The sequence below is a fragment of the Ursus arctos genome, unplaced genomic scaffold (assembly GCF_023065955.2).
Source record: "Ursus arctos isolate Adak ecotype North America unplaced genomic scaffold, UrsArc2.0 scaffold_18, whole genome shotgun sequence".
NCBI lineage: Eukaryota > Metazoa > Chordata > Mammalia > Carnivora > Ursidae > Ursus > Ursus arctos.
The window spans coordinates 58,466,510-58,487,651 of record NW_026622852.1 but is presented as its reverse complement, the minus strand read 5'-3'; the positions used below and the strand labels follow the sequence as shown (position 1 = coordinate 58,487,651).

The following is a 21,142-nucleotide window of genomic DNA, read 5'->3' as shown; positions in this document are numbered from 1 at the left end:
TTCAGATAACAGGCGGCACTCGTAGGGGCCCCGGGGTCCTCAGCTATGGGGACGGACCTGCCCCTGTGCCAGCCGGACTCTGTGTGAGCAGCCCCAGGCATGCGGGCCTTCTGGCTCTCGAATCCATGCTCGGGGCGAGAAAGATCTGTGTCCCTCCGCTTCCCCACCCCCAGCCCCGGCCCAGACCTACATGAAGCAGTCAGCACACTCCTGGCTCCTCTGAGGGCAAGACGAGACCCCGAAGTCCTGCCCTCACACTGCCCATTTCTCCACCTGCCCTCACAGCGTGCCCCTGGCTTGTCGTCGCCCCGGCTGCCAGCCCGCGGCCCGCCGTCCACCTCCTCCCATGGCCTTCCCAGGACGCACCGCAGGCCAGGACAGATGTGTGTGCCCTCCTGGCCCATGGGGCTGCCCTGTCATGCTGCAGACTGGCTTTTGAGGAAGAGAATGGGAGAAAACGTCTGTGCTGGCCACAGTACTCACCGCGGGGCCTGGCGGGCCAGGCGGCCCTTCACTGCCTTTCAGTCCAAGTGCGCCCTGCAGAGCAACGAGAGTGTGGTCGGGGCACCGTGGGGAGAGGGCCCCCGCTGGGAGGTGTCCAGCTCCGTCCCCCACCTGGCCCCTCACTCACCACTGGGCCAGGAAGCCCTCGATCCCCAGGGAAGCCACGTAACCCAGGAGGGCCGTCTTTCCCAGGGAGACCGGCAGGACCTGGGTCACCCTAAAAGCAGAACCATCGATGAGTTTCTGAGCGATGCCCAAGACCAGGGCAGATGGGGGCTGGGAGGGCTTCCTCTTCCAGCTCCACCAGGGGTGAGGCTGGAGCAGGGCCGCCCCGGCACAAGGCTTCAGAAGGAACCTGAGTCGGGACTGGACTTGCTCACTGGCAGGTCCACGCACAGGAACGCCGCCCATGCTCACACCTGGGACGCACGTTCCGCGGGTTGGCTCCGCGTGGGGCTTGGGGACAGACTCCATCCCTCCGGAGCCACGGTGGGTTGAGTGGGAGCTGAGGGCCAGGTGGCTGCACTGCCCCCACATCTACCCTTTGCATACATTTGGGGTTCCTCATAAGACTGCACAGGTAAGGAAAGGTGGCAGCATCACCCAAGACACTTGTCCAAGTATCTTCCAGAACTTTCTCCGGGCCTGAACATGGGAGAAGAGGGTGTCTCCAACCAGCCCGCCCTTGGCCTCCTTTCTAAACTCCGGAGGGCCCTCGCGGTGACCGGGATATATGCCTGTTGTGCACACGTGTGCACGTGTGTTTTTAGGACACACGTGTTTTCCCGGGCGTACATGTGTGCGTCCACATAGGTGTGCAAGGTTTTCAACCGCACTCCTCTACCTGACTGGCTCTGCCTCATTATGTTTAGGTTTACTCTTGCGAGTGTGCTCATCGAAAGGGCTGGGTTTGCTGTGTCCCTCCCCGAAAAGCAGCAAAGGGAGGGCTCGCCATTGTCGAGCCACTACACGGGAATGAGGACCACCACCTGGGGCGCCCCAGCTGCGGGGAGAGGCTCCCTGAGGTACAAAGAGGTCGTGCAGGACCCATGCTAAGAGGTAGGACAGAAAAGCATCTGTTTTCTATTTTTATTATTTATTCCTTTGCCTCTTGTGATGGGAAACTTTTTATTGGGTCACTTTCTGCTAAATTACTTTCAGACATGAAGCGTGAACACGTTAGGTGCTTCTGGGAGCCGGTGTGGCAGCTGGGGGAGCGGAGGTCAGCAAGACATGGCCCCAGGGCACGAAGCCAAGGATGGTCTGACCCCCGGGCCCGTTACCATCCATCCTTGCAGTGAGCCAACTCAGGTCCTCCTTCAGACCAGGCCAAGCCAGGCCAAGTCTGTGGTCTGGGGGGTGGACTGGCATGAAGAGCATTTGTCTGAGAAATTACTCATTCAGAGTCATTTCGGAGCAGGAGCAAACTTCCCTCAGGGAAGCCCGGGCCGGCATGGAAGGCCCGACTAACTCACCTTTGTCCCTTCTTTCCCAGCAAGGCCTGGGAGCCCCTGTTCCCCGGGGGGGCCTGGAGGGCCAGGGTGGCCACGCTCGCCCATCGGACCAGTTTCTCCCGTGGGACCCTGCGCGGGAAGTCAGCATCAGCCACAAACATTTTCAAGAGACGTGCCAGGGAGCAACCTTCTCTCCCCAAACTAAGGACAACCCGGGCCGTGGGGGCCACATGCCCACCAAACCCCACACTGCTTTGCCAGTCTCTTCCTTCCCGTAAAAATCCATAAGGAAAAGAGCAAAGTGGACAGGGTGGGATGTAACCGGGAGCTGTGTGCCCTGAGGGGGGCCAGATTGCCACACAAGAGGTGGGCAGTGTGCCCGTGTTTCCTGCAGTCCATGGCCGCAGCGGGTCAATATCTCATTTACTGCTACATTAGGTGGGAGTTTGCTGCCCGGTTTTGCTGCTCAAAGCCATCGGTCCCAGCTGCAAGCCCCGCGGAGATCCGCTGGCGGTACCAGCACAGGCCGGGGGCGCCAACCGGAGCCCGGTGTGGGAGGCCTGGGCTGCCAGGGGCAGGGGAGCAGGGAAGAGCGGGCACAGCGGGGCCCTGCCCAGGAGCCCGGCCCAGTCTGGCGTGGCCCCAGCCGCCCGTGGGCCCTCTTTGTTCTGCCTGCTCGGTTCTCACTGACTGTTCAACAGACCGTCCCCCGTTCTCCCATCTGGTTCCCTGTGTGGAGCTCAGCTCTGAATGCCAACGAGCTCATGGGACTCAGGATTCTCCAGGAGCTGCACCTCCACCTTCCCTCCCGCGTGGGCGCGCCGCACAGATGGCCAGTGAAACCCGGGGACGCGGCCGCTCACCTGAGGGCCGACGACGCCCGGGGGCCCTGGGGGGCCGGTCTTGCCTTGGAAACCCTGTGGAGAGAGTCAGAGCCTGAGCTGGCCGCACGGCTCCCATCAGAAGCCCGCGCCCCAATCCCCCCGCCCCGGCCCCAAACGGCACAGGCTCCCGACGTCCCCCAGCAGGCCCAGCTCTCCTGTCCATTTGCGCGTGAATTTCATGGAGATAACGAAGCCAGACAAGGTAGCTTCACTAGCTGCTTTCCGCCGCCGTGTTTTTGTGCTGAGAAATGTATTTTTAAACCGTTAATCTTTATAATGTCACTAAGTGTTCATTTTCCTGCAGACTTGGTGCCATTTCTCAGCCTCCGGAAGCTCGACTCGGGAGCTGCCTCCGGGCCGTTTCTCATCAGCGGCTCTGTGAGACGGTCCCGCGTGGGTCGCTAGCGCCTCTGCTGCGTGACAGGTGACCTCACCGGCCCCTGGGCGTTCGTGGAAATCAGGAAATAGCGGGGCTTGCTGCTTTCGTAATCCGGCAGCTGGAACGTGCCGTGAGCTCGATTCCACGGGAATTTCTCACTTCTGCCTGCACGCTGCCCGTGGGCAACAGCCCTGGCTTCCCTCTGGATGTTGCCTGTGCTCCACACACGCCCTTTGAGGAGAAAGCGGACTGCGAAGAGGAAGGCTTAATTTCTGGGTGCATGCCAGCCAGACGCCACCTGCAGGTGCCAAGTGAGCCGGCAGACGTGCAGATGTGACGCCCGGGAAGCCGTGAGCCGGAGCTCCAGGACCTGGAGAGGGAGGTCTTACGCCCCAGAGAGACCCGGAGGGCGCACAGACGTGCCCTCGTGGCTGATGGGCAAGGGCGCCCCCCCGCCTCCCCGTATGCCAGCCACTGCGCTGGCATGTGAAACTTCACGCTTCGCCGCGGGACTGTGTGAACCCGTCGCGGAGTCAGCGTCTCTGCGAATTCTCAGAGGTCTCTTCTCTCTAGGCCCAGGGGAGTTGCATGCAATGCACGGAAATGGCCATTTTTAAAGCAGAATTCTTTGCATGTAGCATTTACAGGGTCAGAAACAAGGGGTGGGGACAGGTTGAGGGCACCCCTGCTCGGTGGGCCAGGGTCGAAGTGCCCAAAGGGGAGGCAGGAGCCTGAGTGTAAAGGCAAGAAGGGCGTCTCTGTCTGCCCCATGGGCAGGGCCATCGTTGGCTGCTAAGGATGGAATCGGTCTCCAGCCCCTTGCCCAGAAGTGGCCTTGGGTTCACATCGAGAAGTACCGATCTCCTGTGCGTCGACTTCCTAAAGAGCAAAGTCAACATCCAACAGAAGGCCTTTCTGGAAGATGTGTCCGGGCCCCATGCTGGAGTCCTCTGTCCTGGCCGGGTCTGGAGACGGGGTGCCCCCGTGTCCGCGAGGGCAGCCAGGCACGGCAGAGGTAGCCAGAGGGTCCCTGTGCTACTCTCCCAGCAAAGACAAGCAGCTTAATTACCCTACCAGCCTCTCTTCGGATAAGTCGGAGGGAGAAAAGCACACACTTGGCAAAACCTTCTATCTTGTCTCCTCGGAACAGCATTAGAGAAAAATATGCAAAGCTCAGATGAAATGTTTTAATTTTTCTCTACAAACAGGAGAGCAAGGTAATCTGCATTTATCAGCCAGCATGTGCCCCACAGCAGAGCACCGGGAAGGTATAATTAAAAGAGGTTTCATCACAATGAACCAGAGAAACAAAGGGAATTTTTTTAGAGCGAGCACCAAGAAGATGTTAAATCTGGCAATCGAAGTCTCACTGAATATAGGGACCCCCGTTGGCTGTGAGAGCCTTTCAGAGACCTGTGACCACAAAAAGCCCACTGCAGGGACAAAGGGGCCTCCCAGCCACCTCCACCATCTATCTGGTGACTAGGAGTTCCCTCCCATCTGAGCCTGGAGCCTCAAGGTCACAGGTGGACCCCACCACGCCCTCCCCCAGGACTCGCCCGCGGTGGACGCAGTGTGCCGGGTCAAATCCTGAATGGCACAAATGACCAGGAAGTGACCGTACTTCTGAAAAATGCTTTTGGTCCCAAATGAAAAATACCCAGAAGACACAGCTTGTACTGGGCTCTTCTGAAGGGAAGGGCAAGGTGGGCGGTAGGCGGTGGGCAGGGGGCGGCAAAGCAGCTGACTGTGAGCAGAGCTGAAGGGGCCCCGCGCGGCCCCTGACGTCAAGCCCGAGGCCAGAAGGGCCTGGAGAGAGGAGGCTAGGCCCGGCGCAAGGCCCGCGGCCCTCCTCTTGCAGCTTCACGGCGTGACGTGACAGAACGCCACAGAGCCCTCCCCGCTCCCTCCCAGTTCGAATGCGTGCAGCTCAGGCGAGCCTGACGGATTTACTGAGCAAGAGGAGGCCGGCTGCACATGGTTTCCGTGTGCAGGTGGCTTCTTGTTGCCACAATGGTTTAAAATGTGACCTTGGACCGCAGTTGCTAGGACAAGGTCGAAGCCGACATCTGCCTCCTGCACACAGAGCCAGCCCAGGTGCTGTGGGCCTGCCCGGAGCTGTCCACAGACAGGCTCACCCCAGGTCAGCGGAAGACGGCCCAGGACTCAGGGGCCTCCCCTCGAGACTGGCCACTCTCTCCCAAGCCCACGGGGTAGAGGAGGCAGTGCCCACGTGCGGGGCTGTGGGAGAGGCCAGGCCAACCCGCGTCCCTGTGTCCCCGTGTCCCCACGCCGCCAATACTCACGGTCTCTCCTCTCTGTCCAGGGTGTCCCGGGAGCCCGTCCTTGCCTGGGGGGCCCTGAAGAAAGAAGCAAAGGGAAGAAGTTTCATTCAGTTCTGAGAAGAACGCCCCTTTGGGATTTAATGCCACACTGGGGGGTGACTACCACCTCATTTCAGAGAAAATTCCTGTCATAGCACGTGTCACCTCCTGAACCCATACAGCCTTCCAGAGGGCCACTCTTCACCTCCCGGGGGGAAACTGAGGCAGGCAGCATGGGGACCCAGGGCTGTCCTGTCCTGATCGCTGACCTCCAGGTATACACTGTGCGTCTTCTGAATTAATGAAGTGTGCCCCCCAAAACACAGGTTGAGTTCTTACCCCCACACCTGTGAAGTTGACCTCACTTGGACACTGGGCTTTACTGAAGTCACCAAGTCAAGATGAGGTCATACTGCACTAGGGTGGGCCCTAATCCGGTAATTGGGGTCCTCATAATAAGACAGAGGTTTGAAGACCCCGAGAGGCCCAGGGAGGCAGCGGCCACATGGGGACAAAGGCAGGATGGAGTGAAGGGTGCACGAGCCAAGTCTGGCCAGCAGCCCCAGGAAGCCGGGAGAGGGGCAGGGAACAGTCTCCCCCAGAGCCCCCCAGAAGGAACCAGCCCTGCTAACCCCTTGATTTTGGACTTCTGGCCTCCAGACTACGAGAGAACACATCTCTGCCGTTTTAAGTGACCAAGTCGGTGGTAACTTGGCACGGCAGTCCCAGGGGACACCTATTGGGCCCAACTAGAAGGTCGTCTTGGTCTCAACGAGAAGGAAGTCGGCGCTTCGGAAAAGCAGCTCTCTCCAGCCAGCTTCCCGGCTGACACCCCTCCCACCGCCCCACAGGGAGGGGCCGGCATGGAGTCCCCAAGGAAAGCAAACACCTCCAGGAATCCCCACCCCTGCCCAACGAGGAAAACACGTTACTTACAGGGGGGCCCTTGGGTCCAGGGAAACCGGTGGGGCCTTGGGGTCCGTTGGGTCCCTGGGGACAGAGCACAGCCAGCTGAGCACGGAAGTCCTCTCCCCGACACGTGGGGGCCCAGCGACCCCCACCACTGTCTTCCCGAGTTGTTGGTTCTCTGAGCAAAATTTCTCTCTGCTCCCCTGAACTATTCTCCATTTATTCTGGCCACACCCTCACCAACATGTAAAAGGAAGTCAGGCCAGGGAGCTGAGGGGGCCAGCACGGGGCCGAGGGCCCAGTTTCCTGATGTCTCAGCCACCTCTGAGCCCCAAGACCGAGGCCAAGGGGACGGGGCTGCCGACTTCCACAGGCAGGAGACTTCACTCCGCTGACCTTTAGGGAAACCCTCTCCTCCAGCAGGGTCCAAGACGTGCCTCCCTGTTCCCCAGCCCACCCCAGGAAGAAGCGGAGAGGGACATTTCAGGCAAAGCTGCTTTCCCAGAGATGCTCACCCGTTCACCCGGAGGGCCGGCCGGGCCATCGCCTCCAGAGTTGCCCTAGGGAGGGAGGGACAGAGCGCGAAGAGCTTTATTCTGATCCGTGTTACTACTGCTTGCGGTAGAAAGACTCCGGCCCCTGACGTCGCCGGGGTCAGAGTCACAGATGGCAGACGTGCACGTGTGCACGTCACAGGCTTCTCGGTAAAGAGCAGAGAGCACCAGCCACTGCTCCATGCTCCCCACGGCCGCCTGTCCTCTTGCCTCTGCACACGCACCGGACACTAAGCTGCTACCCGCAGGGCTGGGACATTTCCCCGAGGACAGTCCCCTGCAGAGGGACGAAGGCTGTGCTCCCACCCAGAAATGCATCGAACACTCCTGTGAAGCCAGGACCCAGCATCCGCCCCAAGGCCCCCATGGCCGAGGCAGCAGCTGCTCTGTGGCCGTAGCAGCTCTCCCAGGAGAGCCTTGCATCCGTACACGGGAACGTGCGATACATCCCGGAGCTCATCGTGGAAGAATGCACAGTGGCCTCCAGTGGGCACATCCGGATAGCCTAGGGGCAGGCCAGCTCTGCACCCCAGCCAACCAGAAGGCCCACGTCCCCGGTGGGAACGCACCTGGGAATGGCGTCCCGGCGGGACAGGGAGGGCCTGCTTGGCGGCCGTGTGTTTGCACACAGAGAATCGGGGGAGTTGGCGTCAGTGTCCCTTGGCGGGAAGAGGGGACGTGTAAGACCGTCTCAAGCTCTCTCCTGAGGCAGGAAGAACTTTCTTTCAATTTCTGGCAGAGCTCTCTCTATAGCTTTCAAACGCTTTTTAAGAAATCAGGCCTCCCTACCAGAACTGGATGGGGTACCCGGATGGTTTGGCACTTGTGCAAAGCCCGGTGGGCCCAGCCTGCTAGGGTCTCGGGGCTGCCATCTTGGAGGTTCCAGTGTGGGGGGACCCTTCCCACCTCTGCTCTCAGGGCCAAGGTTCATGATTCAATTCAACCTGACCTGTCCAAGGGCTATTGGACCAGCTCCTTCTTAAAATACCCTCAAGCAAACATCTTTCTTTCGTTTCTCCAAGTGAAAAGGCCACAGACGACCTGTGGGTGCGTGACTGAGGGTAGCATTGGCAGGCGGCACCCCAGACGACACCGAAAACCTACCTTGGGGCCAGGCTTCCCAGTGATACCCCGGGGGCCTCGTTCGCCCCGCGGACCCTGCACAGGTAGGAGAGAGGAAAGGTGAGCTCAAATCGTCCCGGCCCTCCCGACCGCCCTCCCCCTCCCCCCGAGCACGCTCCCCACAACGCGCTCCTGCTTCTGGAAGCCCAGAGGGTGGTTACCGTCGGGCCTCGTTGCCCCCGTGGTCCCGGCTTCCCAGGCGTGCCCTAGAACCAGAGAAGAAGGGGCTGGTCAGTCGCCTGAGACACCTGCCACGGCCTGCGTGCCGGCCCTCTCCTGGGTGATGGGGAGAGCGCTCGAAGACAGAAGTGAGGAGGGCCTCTCTCCTTATCTCTGCCTCCACAGGAGAATTTTCAGGCCGAGGGGTTCACCGCACACTCAGGACACAGAGGTCCGTACTCCCACTCAGGCCGGGGGAAATCCAATTTTCTTCCTGCAGTCTGATGGGTGTTGATGCCGTTATCTGGCTCCCTGTCTGGTTTCCTTTCTGCAAGCATCGACACCGCCTCCGCCCGCCTGCCCGCCCCCTCCCCCTCGCTCTCCCTCCCTCTCTCGCCCAGCAGCGGGGGCAGGGCGGGGGTCATTACTGCAAGAGAAGAGAAGCACGTCAACCCCTTTCATACATAATCTGCTTGTGCTACAGTTAAGAATATTAGCCATTAAATTTTCAACAGGCTCCACAGACAAGCAGACTTGCAACTCGATATACAAATCCTATACCCAAAGTCATTTGCTTCTCTTCTAATAGAATTTGGACTCCTTTTTCTTGTCATTGTTTTGCATTTTCCAAACCACGGAAAACAGATGCAGTGCGGTTTTTTTTTCCTCCGAAGCAAAGCTCTGATAGCTGGTAAACGCAGTTTACCTACGGCGTGTGGAAGCAGCGGGCTGAACGCCACCCCGGTGTCCCCACCGCCTCACGACTGATTTTCCAGAATCTTATTCCGGTTTCTAACGACAGAGCCCAAGACAGAGCTGTGTTGCTAACGGCCACCCGACACGCGGCCTCTCACCATCTCTGGCTTGTTTGCTGCCAGAGTCAAAACTGCTTTCTGCAGCCTCTCATCTTGAAATGAATTTAATAAAACAGTGATGATGAGATAATTATGTTGCCTTTTAACAATGCACTCTGTTTCCCTGCTTCAATTATACGGCAATATCCTTCGGCTTCAAATAAATATTTGCATACAAAAATTAATGGAACATTTGCTTTCTTCCAACGGTAGACGTCCGCCAGCGTGGACGCCGGGGCCGGCCCTGGCTGCTGCTGGGGCTTGTGGGTACGCACAAATGCGCATCCTCGCACGCCCGGCCCCGGCCCTGGTCCTACAGAGACACCCAGCCAGTCTGCCCGGACCTCCCAGGTCTTCTTTGTAAACAAAGCCAAGCCAGAGACGCACGGACGCTGCCAGACAGAAAGTGCCCCGTCCACGGTCTCCTTGGTGGCTGTCTGTGAGCGCCTGTCCTCACGTCCCCAAGGGGGAGGCACAGGCGGCCCCAGAAACAGCCCAAACGCAGGTGGCGTCTCCGGACCCCGGTCCCCCTCAGGTGCCAGCCCCGTGGAGTCGCCCTCCTGGTCAGCGGATGGCTCAGGATTGGTGAGGAGTAGGCTCTACCAGCACCAGGAACTTCCGCTTCTCACCACCTTGCCCACGGCTGTCGTCCGAATCGCGATGATTTCCATTTGGGACTCTCGGGGAGGACGTTTTAAATGCATCCAGCGCGGTCAGTCAAGTGGCAAGACCGCACCGTGTTCCACGGCTGGCTCTGAATCCCGGGGACGCCACCCTTTCTTGTCTCCAGCACCTGCAGACCGTCCTCTCGCCCCCGGGACGGCCCCTGGCCCTGACCCGCACTCTGCCCCCCCACTCAGACCCCCCCAGGCATCTGTCCCTGCCCCCTCCCTGCCCATGCTGCTGTTTTGCTCCTGCTGCCCCCCCCCCACTCAGACCCCCCCCAGGCATCTGGCCCTGCCCCCTCCCTGCCCATGCTGCTGTTTTGCTCCTGCTGCCCCCCCCCACTCAGACCCCCCCAGGCATCTGGCCCTGCCCCCTCCCTGCCCATGCTGCTGTTCTGCTCCTGCTGCCCCCCCCACTCAGACCCCCCCCAGGCATCTGGCCCTGACCCCTCCCTGCCCATGCTGCTGTTTTGCTCCTGCTGCCCCCCCCCGACTCAGACCCCCCCAGGCATCTGGCCCTGCCCCCTCCCTGCCCATGCTGCTGTTCTGCTCCTGCTGCCCCCCCCCACTCAGACCCCCCCAGGAATCTGGCCCTGACCCCTCCCTGCCCATGCTGCTGTTTTGCTCCTGCTGCCCCCCCACTCAGACCCCCCCCAGGCATCTGGCCCTGCCCCCTCCCTGCCCATGCTGCTGTTTTGCTCCTGCTACCCCCCCCACTCAGACACCCCCCAGGCATCTGTCCCTGCCCCCTCCCTGCCCATGCTGCTGTTCTGCTCCTGCTGCCCCCCCACTCAGACCCCCCCCAGGCATCTGGCCCTGCCCCCTCCCTGCCCATGCTGCTGTTCTGCTCCTGGCACGCTGTCTGCTTTACTTACAGATTCGCCCACTGCCCCCCCCCCCCGGGAAGGTGAGGCCCATGAGGTGGGGATCCGGGCTTCTGCTGCGTCCTCAGGGCTCCCAGAGCACCTGGGACATGGGGGCAGAGGAGGCACGCCATGACTGCCGTTTGAACGGATGGATGGATGGACACAGTGACAGGATGCCAAGAACCACCCCACAGGTTGGTTTAGAAGGGGTGGCAAGCCAGCTGGATTGCCACCGTCCCTGGAGGGTTGAAAAGCACGAAGGCACAGGGAAGGTCACGGCCACCGGGAGACAATTCCTCCTTCCCTCCCTGGGGAAGGTTCCAGAATGCAGGCATCTCTCTCAGGAGGGGGCGCCAAGCAGACGTGCATCATCATCATCGGGGCTCCTCTCCCGCGCAGGGACGTAGGTCCTCCGTCGTCTATGGGGACTAGGGCGTGGGGAGCCCATGAGCCGAGCAGTGAACGGTGCGGGTCTCTGCCAGGCTGTGCGTAGAAGACCGTGGCAGGACGCTGGTTCGCTTGTGGCAGGGCCATCTCCGACACTTCCCAGGGACAGCCTCGGCCGTGTTCCTCCAGATGCCACGTCTTCCGCCTGCCTCTGTGTCCCCAGCCCCAGGAGGAGCAGGGGGACTATTTCTCTCCCACGATGCGTAGACGTGCTGGCTGGTCCTGTCTGGCCTGAGCCATTCCCTTTTGTCAAAGTTCACATCTTTGTCTTCCGGCCCCACCCCCACCACGGCGGCCACCGGATGCAGATACCACCATAGGCAAGCTGCAAAAATCTCTGGAAATTCCCAGGGTAGATGATTTCCTCGGGGCAACCATGCTTCAGGGCCTGGGAGCCACAAGCTCACTATGGCAAGCCCCTGGCCCCACACCGCCCTGCTCCCCAAACACCTCGGTTTCCTCTGTGTCCATGGTGACCCGTGGCACTGACGCATGAGGACAATGGCCCACAGGGTCTTGGGGTGGGGAAGGGGACCCTGGCCTCTGTCAGCCTCCTGAGTTCAGGAGTAGGAGGCTGAGTAGCTTGAGGGGCAAGGAGAGGGCAGTGGGGCTTGGCCTAGAGTACAGCCCTCGGATGCCAGCCAGGCCTCCATAGCTCCACGTGACCCAGCCCCACGGGGCCTTGATCCCTGGCCCAGACTCCTCCATGGACAGGGCTATGGTCAAATCACAAGACCAAACGCTGAATGGCATGACCCCTCTTGGAGAATCTCACTGCAGGGTGGTGTCAAAGGTCATGAGGCCTCCACCAGCCCAGGAGCCATCCCCTTGTCACCACACACTTCCCAGACCCTGGACCACCCTTCACAGTGGCCTCTGTGAGTATTCCAGAGGACGGCTTTCCCCAAAGACACCCGTCAGACTCTCCCCAGAAGGAAGAGGCAGATAGACAGACAGGTAGGTAGGGAGGTGCGTGGATGACGGATACATGGACAGCGACAGACAGACACACAGACCCAGACACGGACAGGATCTACATGCAGATCGCAGCAGAGAGACAGATCCAGACCCACATCCAGATGCCAACAGCGTCCCTGCATCCACACTGCGCTGGCACGGAGCAAGCCCCTTGTTCCCTATCTTGTGAATCGGGTTCCTATCTTGTGAATCGGGTCCCTATCTTGTGAATCGGGTCCCTATCTTGTGAATCGGGTTCCTATCTTGTGAATCGGGCAGACACATCAACAGCGTCCCTGCGTCCACACTGCGCTGGCACGGAGCAAGCCCCTTGTTCCCTATCTTGTGAATCGGGTTCCTATCTTGTGAATCGGGTCCCTATCTTGTGAATCGGGTCCCTATCTTGTGAATCGGGTTCCTATCTTGTGAATCGGGTTCCTATCTTGTGAATCGGGCAGACACATCAACAGTGTCCCTGCGTCCACACTGCGCTGGCACGGAGCAAGCCCCTTGCTCCCTATCTTGTGAATCGGGTCCCTATCTTGTGAATCGGGTTCCTATCTTGTGAATCGGGTCCCTATCTTGTGAATCGGGTTCCTATCTTGTGAATCGGGTTCCTATCTTGTGAATCAGGCAGACACATTTGTTCACACGGGTTTGGCTGGCTTGACACACGGTCTCTGCTCAAACACAGGGGGGACAGTTTGGAGCGGGTGCTCCGAGGACATGCAGCCCTCCGCCTGCACGGGAGCTCCAGCGTGGGGCTCGGGGGGCCCAGCCTGTCACAGTGCACACAAAAGCCGCAGTCCTTCTGAGGCCTGGGGTCCCCCCCAAGGAGTGCCCCTCACACATCTCACAGACCAGCTCCTCTATCCCCACATGCTTGTGGATCCTGTGTCCCGAGGGGCAGCGCTCAGGCAGCATCATGTAAGCTCCCAGCCAGAAGGCCTGGGACAGCAGGGAGTCAGGATGGTGCGGGGGGCACGGCTTCCCCAGCCCAGCCTCTCAGAACGGTGAAGTTCACGGTGACCACAGAGGGGACCACAATGCACCACACTGGGCAGGTGCCCTGTGACTCCGGCAGCTGGGGGTTAACGAAGAGAGGAGCTTCCTGAATCCGGACCAGAGAGTGACATACAAAGTAGGAGAAAATTCCTGTTGCTCCTTCCCCTCCTTTTAAACTTTGCCTAGAGGAAAAGTCACTAGGGTTGAAAGGGAAGAATCCAGGTTTCACTAATGACTGGAGGAGCTGTCGGGGCCGTGGTGTTCATTAGAAAGCTCTATTCCCCCTGCACGTTTTCCTCTCCTGCTACTGCCCTTCCTACCCCACCACCACCCAGCCCCATGTGTGGAAACAGTCTCGGCGCTTGGAGCTGAAGGCCACGAGCTTAAGGTCAGCTGTCTGGAAAGCAGTTTTGGCAGCAAAGTGTGTGAAAATAAACAAGATATACTAGAAAATATACCCATTAAATACCAAGGCGGCAGAACAAGCCACCTGACCAGAGGTCAGGCTATTCTTACCCTGCCACCCTTCTCTCCATTGGCACCAGGAAAGCCAGGAAATCCAATAGAACCCTGAAAGAGAGGTAATTAATGAAGAAGCATGAGAGCTGAGCCAGAGAATGAGCCATGTTGCGTGTGCCAGTGCACAGTCTCAGACCCAAACTCTACCGACCCCAAACCACTCAACCATGCACACCCCATCTATCCATCCATCCATCCATCCATCCATCCGTCCATCCATCCATCCATCCACCCGTCCATCCAACCATCTGTCCATCCATCCATTCACCCATCCATTTATCCACCTGCCCATCCATCCATCCATCCATCCACCAGTCCCTCTACCCATCCACCCATCTGTCCTTCCATCTGTCCATCCATCCATCCACCCACCCACCCATCCATCCATCCACCCATCCACTCACCCACCCATCCATCCACCCATCTGCCCATCCATCCATTCATCCAACCTTTTATCCATCCAACCATCCATTCACCCGTCCATCCATCTACCCACCCATTCATCCACCCATTCATCAATCCACCCACTCATACATCCACCCACTCATCCATCCACCCATCCATCCATTCATGTATCCACTCATCCATCTATCCATCTATCCATCCATCCACCCACCCACCCATCCATTCGTCCATCCACTTACCACCCATCCATCCACCCATCCACTCACTCACCCATCCATCCACCCATCCACTCATCCATCCATTCATCCATCCAACCACTCACCCATCCACCCATCTACCCATCCACTCATTCACCCGTCCATCCATCCATCCACCCATCCGCCCATCCATCCACTCATCCACCCATCCATCCACCCATCCACTCAACCACCCATTCATCCATCCAACCACTCACCCACCCACCCATCTACCCATCCACTCATTCACCCGTCCATCCATCCAGCCATCCGTCTTTCTGTCTGTCCGTCCACCCATCCGCCCATCCATCCATTCATCCATCCATTTATCCATCCACCCATCCACTCATCCACCCATCCATCCACCCATCCACTCAACCACCCATTCATCCATCCAACCACTCACCCACCCACCCATCTACCCATCCACTCATTCACCCGTCCATCCATCCAGCCATCTGTCTTTTTGTCTGTCCGTCCATCCATCCATCCATCTACCCATCCACTCATTCACCCGTCCATCCATCCAGCCATCTGTCTTTTTGTCTGTCCGTCCATCCATCCATCCATCCACCCATCCACTCATCCATCCCCTCACCCACCCATCCACTCACCTATCCATCCATCCACTCACCCACCCACCCACTCATCCACTCATGTATCCATCTATCCATTCACCTGTCCATCCATCCACCCATCACTCATCCACCCATCATCCACTCATCCATCATCCATCACCCACTCACTCAATAAATATCTCCTGAGCATCTCATAGAGTCCAAATCTAAAAATGAAACCTGTCTTAACCATGCTTCTTTCTCCATTTCTCCACACCCATGTCTTCAAAATGCTGATATTTGGGAAGAACAGGGTGCACAGACTCCTGAGACGAGCTGGAGATGATGTGCGAATCTCACATTTATGATATTTTGTTTACTGTGCCTTGTCATGTTTTGTCATCTTCCCAGAACACCTCTAAATACAGCGTGGCAGCTTGTAAAGTCAGAAATCAATGCAAATTTATGCACTGACTATAGCAACTAACAGCTATCTTTCTAGAAACCTACAAGGGGCATGTAGACAAAAGATGAACTCAGGACTTTGATGTGGCGAATATGCAGACACCTACTGGGTGAGCTTCCCTGTGACACTAAGGCAACCCCCACCCCTCATATACGCAGGAGGTGGTGACTCTCCATGTGGCTCAAAATCCTGACCTGAACGTGTGCTTAGACCATGAAAAGTTCACTAATTTCCAAGATTTGCACTTTTCACAGAAGCTGAGCAAGGCCCACCCACCCCTACGCCCACCTGCCAATCCAGGCAGGAGACTGTGCCGTGGACACCTGGGTGCAGGTCCCACAGAGCTCGGGGGCTGCGTCCAGGCGCTCCCAAGGACTTTCAACATGGCCAGGCAGCTTCGAAGTTCTACCCCTGCCTTCCAAGGACACTGCCTAAACTTGATCCACACCCCACAACTTCTCTCCGCTCTGCCCCCCCAAGGGGCACATACTTCAGAAGAGATAACCTGTCCATCAGCCCCTCTTCCTCCAAGATGCGGTGGGTGCCACCACATCACAGCCATGTCCAGCGTGCCACTGGCGGACTTTAAACAAATCCCTATTTCACAGCAAACTGCCTCCGTGCACCCGGGGCGTGGGTCCACGCGCGAGGGAAGGGTATTAGCATTCCGCGCAGGACTGCTGTTTCCTTAGCAGAATGGGGATACCCAGCGGGGCAGCCAGCCCACAGGGCCCTTCCCGCTAATGAGACTGAGCCTGGCAGTCTGGAGGGGCGCTGGAGTCGGGGAGGCAGGACGGCCCAGATGCAAACCTGGGAGAGACAGGAGCTCTCCTCCACCGCTAATTATGTCTCCAGTGCAGGAGGCTGGTTATTTTTTAAGGAAGAACCATGAATAATAAAAGGTAAGATTTGAAAAAAAATAATGTTTTAAATGATTTCCAAAGCCTTGAGGAGCTGTTTCACTTAAAGCAGAACATGATTTTCATATAAGGAAAGTTTCATCTCTCTTTGACGCTCGGTTACGAGCAAATAACCTCCCAATCTCCAGGGAGCAGCAGAGGTGAGCGAGGCTTCACGGGTCCTCGGTGTGGAGGAAGCTGCAGGCACAGGCGCTGGGGACCCCGCACAGCCCTCGGCTCTGGCTGGCTCTGCCCCATTCTCTGAAAGGCTCAACTAACTGTCCCACCACCTCCTTCCAGCTCAGCCAGACTAACGCAGAAGGCTGTGAACAGGGCAGAACTTGGGGGGCGGGGGACACAGCAGCCTCCCCAGGAATGGCGACCAGGCGAGAGGGGGCAGGGCAGGCAGGAGACCGGAGGGGGAGTCCGAACACCTGACACGCTCACAGATTACCTTGGGCCCTTGTCTTCCTGGGTAACCTGGTAATCCCGGCACTCCGAGTTTTCCCTGGGGAGAAAGGAGGAGTTGCGTTATCTGGCCAGCACCGTATTTCTCGATCCATTTTCTCTGAGCAGGGAAAGCTGGCATGTGTCAGCAGGGGCTGGAGCAGGATGTGGTTTACAAAGACTGAAGGACTCAGAGAGACCCCTGCCTGCCCCCTGGGATGATGTCTCCCGAAAATCCTGCCCTAACTAAAAGCAAAGGCCCCACAAGGAGAGACAATGCCATGGCAATTGGAGGCAAATCTTCCATAAAAGAACCCTTCATCTTTGAGATTCTGTTTAACCCTTTTGTAAAAGAGTCCTAGCCTTGGGGCAAGACAGGCGGATGTCTGGGCACTCTGAGAGCCCGCTCCTGTGCCAGGGTGGTGGGGGAGGGCGGGGCAGCCTCCTGCAGCCCCAAACAGCAGGGTAAGGACAGCTGCAGGAGCCCCCACACAAAAGACGAAGCCAGAGTTGCTGGGACTCACACCCCAAGCCCTGGGAACCCCTGGAGGAAGGAGCTCTCCCAGGATGCTGGCAAAGTGCTCAGAAAGACCCAGGCTGAGACAAGAAAAGGATGGACCTGTCAACAGACAAATCCCCTGGGAAGGCTGGCAAGGATGCCAGGGAGGCAAATGGGACAGGACCCGTGTCAGATCACGCCCATCCCCATCTGGGGGCCTCAGTCTGGCAGAGTCACCAGCTGGACAGCCAAGGCCATCGGAAGGGTCTGTCCCCCGGGGAGCAGTGGAGGATCCCAAGTCACCTACCTTCTCCCCGGGGGGTCCCAGAGGACCAGGGTCGCCGTTCGGACCTCCACGACCCTTCGGGCCTTCGGGGCCATCTTCTCCTCTAGGACCAGGGGGGCCGATCTCCCCCTGCAGGTCAGAAAAGAGAAGGTGAGGGAGAACCCCCAGTCTTACCCCCCACCACACAACTCCCATGGCCCTTCTGGGCCTGAGAATCCGGGTCCCGGGTAAGTCCTTGGGGTAGGACCGCTCAGGCCACTCAGCCCACCAGGAGGCCTCAAGCAGATGGAACATGCTTGGGTCAGACCAGACGAGAGCAGCGTGCAGCAGGCTATTGGGCTCTGCTGAACGGCCACACCGTCCCTCTGCACAGAGGTGGGCGGCTCTCTTCTCAAAGCCGTGAGCTCCTGCTTCCCAGTTACCTTCTCCAAATGAGCCCCTCTTGGCTGAGATAACCAGTTAACACGGGGAGCTCTGAATTGCTCCTTCCCCAAATACAGCAGAATAGCCCGTGTAAAGGGGCCTGCCTTTTCCCTTGAAGCCCCAAGAGGCATAGGGACGGACCACAGCCCCTGGCTGGGCAGCTGTCTGGGCATGGCTGGCACACAGGAGACCATGGGACATGTCCCAGAAATGTCAGGGTCCCAAACACCGCCCCATCCAATTCGCCCACAGTACAGATGGGGAGCCCTGGGCCCAGACAAGAGCAAGGGTCTGGGGGCTTGCCGAGGTCAAGAGCAGCATGCCGGCCCAGCATCTGAGCACCCACCCTGGCTCCCTGTCCACTGCCGAGTTTCCCTCCGATCACTGGCCCCCAGGAGCAGCCATGGAACAGCTATACCGCCCGGAACAAAAATGCACGCTGCACGGATGAAGACCAGTAATCCCCCTATTCGTAAGGCCCAGGGTGTCTGCAGGCCCAGGACCCTCAGTCTCTAACAAGTGCTTTTCTTCATCAACAGAAGAGTCCTTCACACATTGACTGAGCACCTAGAAAATGCCAAATGCTGGACAGAAATTTCTCTCTGGGGGAAATTAAGACCGATGACTCTGGCTCCCTGGGTAAGGAAGTATCCCTGCTCCCGGTCTCACCTAATTCTAGCAGCGGGCCGGCTCACACAGCCTGGCATGTGCCTGGCAAGCGCTTTTTGTGCAATCTCCTTTGAAAATGTATCCTCATAATACAGACCCCAAATGCAGGCTACTGCCTTGTCAGCGGCAGAAGAAAAAGGACTTTGACCAGCTGAACAGAGAGGCCCCTCCGATGTGGGGAGTCGGAGTCCTGTCACCATGGAGAAAGTTCTGGAACGGCTGTGCTTAGCAGGAACATAACTGGGACATAACTGTGAAACGAATCTTTCTCTTTTATTTCTCCTCCTTTGATAGAGGCCAAGATTGCCTCTGTCTTTTGAGTTTGGGACACTGCGCCAAGCGTGTGGGGCTCTCGGGCTCTGGCAAGTTCTGAAAAGGCACCTGCAGGCCGCCTTGTCAGGGAATAATTTCGGCAGCCGCATTACAGCCCTGTGTCAGCTGACAGCCGTCTGTCCAGGTGTGCGTCCAGCTGCTGCCGTGGCCGTGCCCACTGGGTGGCCCAGGCACCTGGCTCCCTCCTGCCCGGGCTTGGCCTCACTCTGAGGTTGGGAGGGAAGCTTCACAGTGCCCGCACCACGGTGGGAGCAGGCCCGCTACCCGGACACTCCCTCCTGCGTCTCTGCACCCCCCCTCATTTAGATGAAGCCGCAGCCACTGGCTTGCTGCTGGGCGCCTGCCATGTGAGCAAGCCCCCGCCTCTCCCAACACCGACCAGCTTCCTCTGGAGCTGAGCTGAATTATTCATTAAAAACAACGGGTCTGTTGCAGCTTCTAATAGCCCAGAATGAGCTTACAGAACACAGAAGCTGCTTGGGGGCCTAAAAACACGCAAGAACGCTTGGCGGACTGAGATGCTGTGGGGGTGGGCAGGGACCCCGGCCCTCCCTGGTCAGAGGATGTCTGCAGCCCCTTCCCCTCTACCCCCCGCAATGCTCCCACCCTTCGGAGCTAAATGAAGTGCTCTGCTGTCTACTGTGTTGGCCAGAACACAAGTCTCCACTGCCCCCCTGTGCAGGGTGAGGACACGGGGCACAGGGGCCAGGTGACCACAGGCGACCCCAGTAATGGGGGGTTAATACCAGACGAGAGCCGCCGTGGCTCTGAGCCAGAAATGAGGGGCCAGTGAGGGGGACACGCGCAGAGCCAGGCCTCTGGGCCCCCAGCTATCCCCACCTGAGGGCCAGGAGCCCCCACATTGGCTTCACCTCCATCGTGGAAAGCTGTCCCATGGCCCCAAACACCCCAGCCCTCCCCAGGCCGCTCTGCAGGCCCTGCCCTGCAGCCCTGCCCCAGCCCCACCCTGTCCCCTCCCCAGCCCACTCCAAGGCCCCCCCTTAGCCCCTCCCCCAGCCCTAACATCATTCCCTGTCCCCCACTGACACCCCCAAAACACTCACCCGATCACCCTTGATGCCCATGTCTCCTTTAAACCCAGGAAAGCCGTCTTCACCCTGACAAGGGACGAGACAGTGCCTGGGCTGCATGAAAGAGCCCGCCTCCCCGATGGCCTGCCCCCCACACTCAGCACGGGGCCCCCAGCCCCAGAGCTGCCACACAAGCACGGGACACGTTGGGTTGGGGGCTTCTGAGTGCATGAGCCATCCCTCATGAAGGGTGTCGCCCAAACCCTCTGCGGTCATGGGGCCAAGCTCACGATCCCCAGCCCAGCGCCCAGCACAGCTGTGCACAGATGGCCCCCGTGCACACAGCTCAGTCCGTCCAGGCACCGCGGGGGCCCAGTAACTGCTGACCAGCAAGCAAAGGAGGGGGGCTGCAGGGAAGACCCCCCACGGAAGCCAGGACCCATGAGCGCTGCAGGGGAGGGAAGGGCCTGGGGCTCGGGCAGTCCTGCTATGGCATTTTCTGGGTCGGCGGGACACGTTCCTGCTATTTGTGAATTTGGCGATTCACATGTCAGTGGCCTGCTGTCCACTCGAGTCCCCACGGAGGCACCCACAGAGACCGTCAGGTGGTTCGCACAGGGCCACCTGGCTTGCCCTTCCCTCCCAGTGCCCAGGCCCTGCGTCCTGCTCTCATTTGCCCATTCAGGGCCTGGTCCTCAACACCCAGGCCGGCCAGGAGCTCAGACCCAGAGGGAGGCAGCTTTCTGGGACAGGGCGAGAACTCGTTCCTCCCCAGGCCGCCGCTGCTCCATGAAGTGCCAGGGACTCATCCGCACCAGCCTCACAGGGTGCCAAGGTCCCGGGAGGCGGCTCCCCACCCCCCACCCCAGAACCGACTCAGGGGCTGTGCAGTGACCCTCCTGGGGCAGAGGCCTGCGCCACGCGACCCAATCCGCATTCCCTCAAGCAGCCCTGTCTCTGACTAACGCACAGAAGCGACAAGACAAACGTGGCACTCCGGGGGCTCCAGGCAGCCGCTCCAACAGACGCGGGGCCTGGGCTGACCGGCCAGGAAATCGGGGAGACGGGACCTGCTGGTGGGGACACGGTCTGCCCTGTGGGGCGTGTGTGCGGCCTTGACTCCACTAGCCCTCCGTCCTCCCACTTCAGATGCCCCAGAACGAGGGCTCAGAGGCCTGCCTTGCCCTGGCCGCTCCCCAGGGGGAACTGAGGCAGCGTGTGTGAGTTCGTGCCTTTCACCAGGCAACCGGCTGGGAAGAGAGACAGGCCGGGCGCTGAGCAAACGCCAC

The 21,142-nt window shown here is 59.1% G+C and overlaps 1 protein-coding gene across 2 annotated transcripts in view; it reads right to left on the bottom strand.

Moving 5' to 3' along the window:
- COL5A1 (collagen type V alpha 1 chain) overlaps positions 1 to 21,142 on the bottom strand; it is a 158,797-nt gene that overhangs the window by 33,220 nt on the left and 104,435 nt on the right. For both annotated transcript variants that reach the window (XM_048223084.2, XM_048223085.2), the window contains exons 29-41: positions 19,887 to 19,940; positions 17,419 to 17,526; positions 16,620 to 16,673; positions 13,600 to 13,653; positions 8,292 to 8,336; positions 8,113 to 8,166; positions 6,970 to 7,014; positions 6,482 to 6,535; positions 5,528 to 5,581; positions 2,822 to 2,875; positions 1,980 to 2,087; positions 632 to 721; positions 484 to 537 (exon numbers count right to left, since the gene is read on the bottom strand). In XM_048223084.2, the coding sequence (XP_048079041.2) occupies positions 484 to 537; positions 632 to 721; positions 1,980 to 2,087; positions 2,822 to 2,875; positions 5,528 to 5,581; positions 6,482 to 6,535; positions 6,970 to 7,014; positions 8,113 to 8,166; positions 8,292 to 8,336; positions 13,600 to 13,653; positions 16,620 to 16,673; positions 17,419 to 17,526; positions 19,887 to 19,940 (828 nt within the window). The remainder of the gene's footprint in view (positions 1 to 483; positions 538 to 631; positions 722 to 1,979; positions 2,088 to 2,821; positions 2,876 to 5,527; positions 5,582 to 6,481; positions 6,536 to 6,969; positions 7,015 to 8,112; positions 8,167 to 8,291; positions 8,337 to 13,599; positions 13,654 to 16,619; positions 16,674 to 17,418; positions 17,527 to 19,886; positions 19,941 to 21,142) is intronic.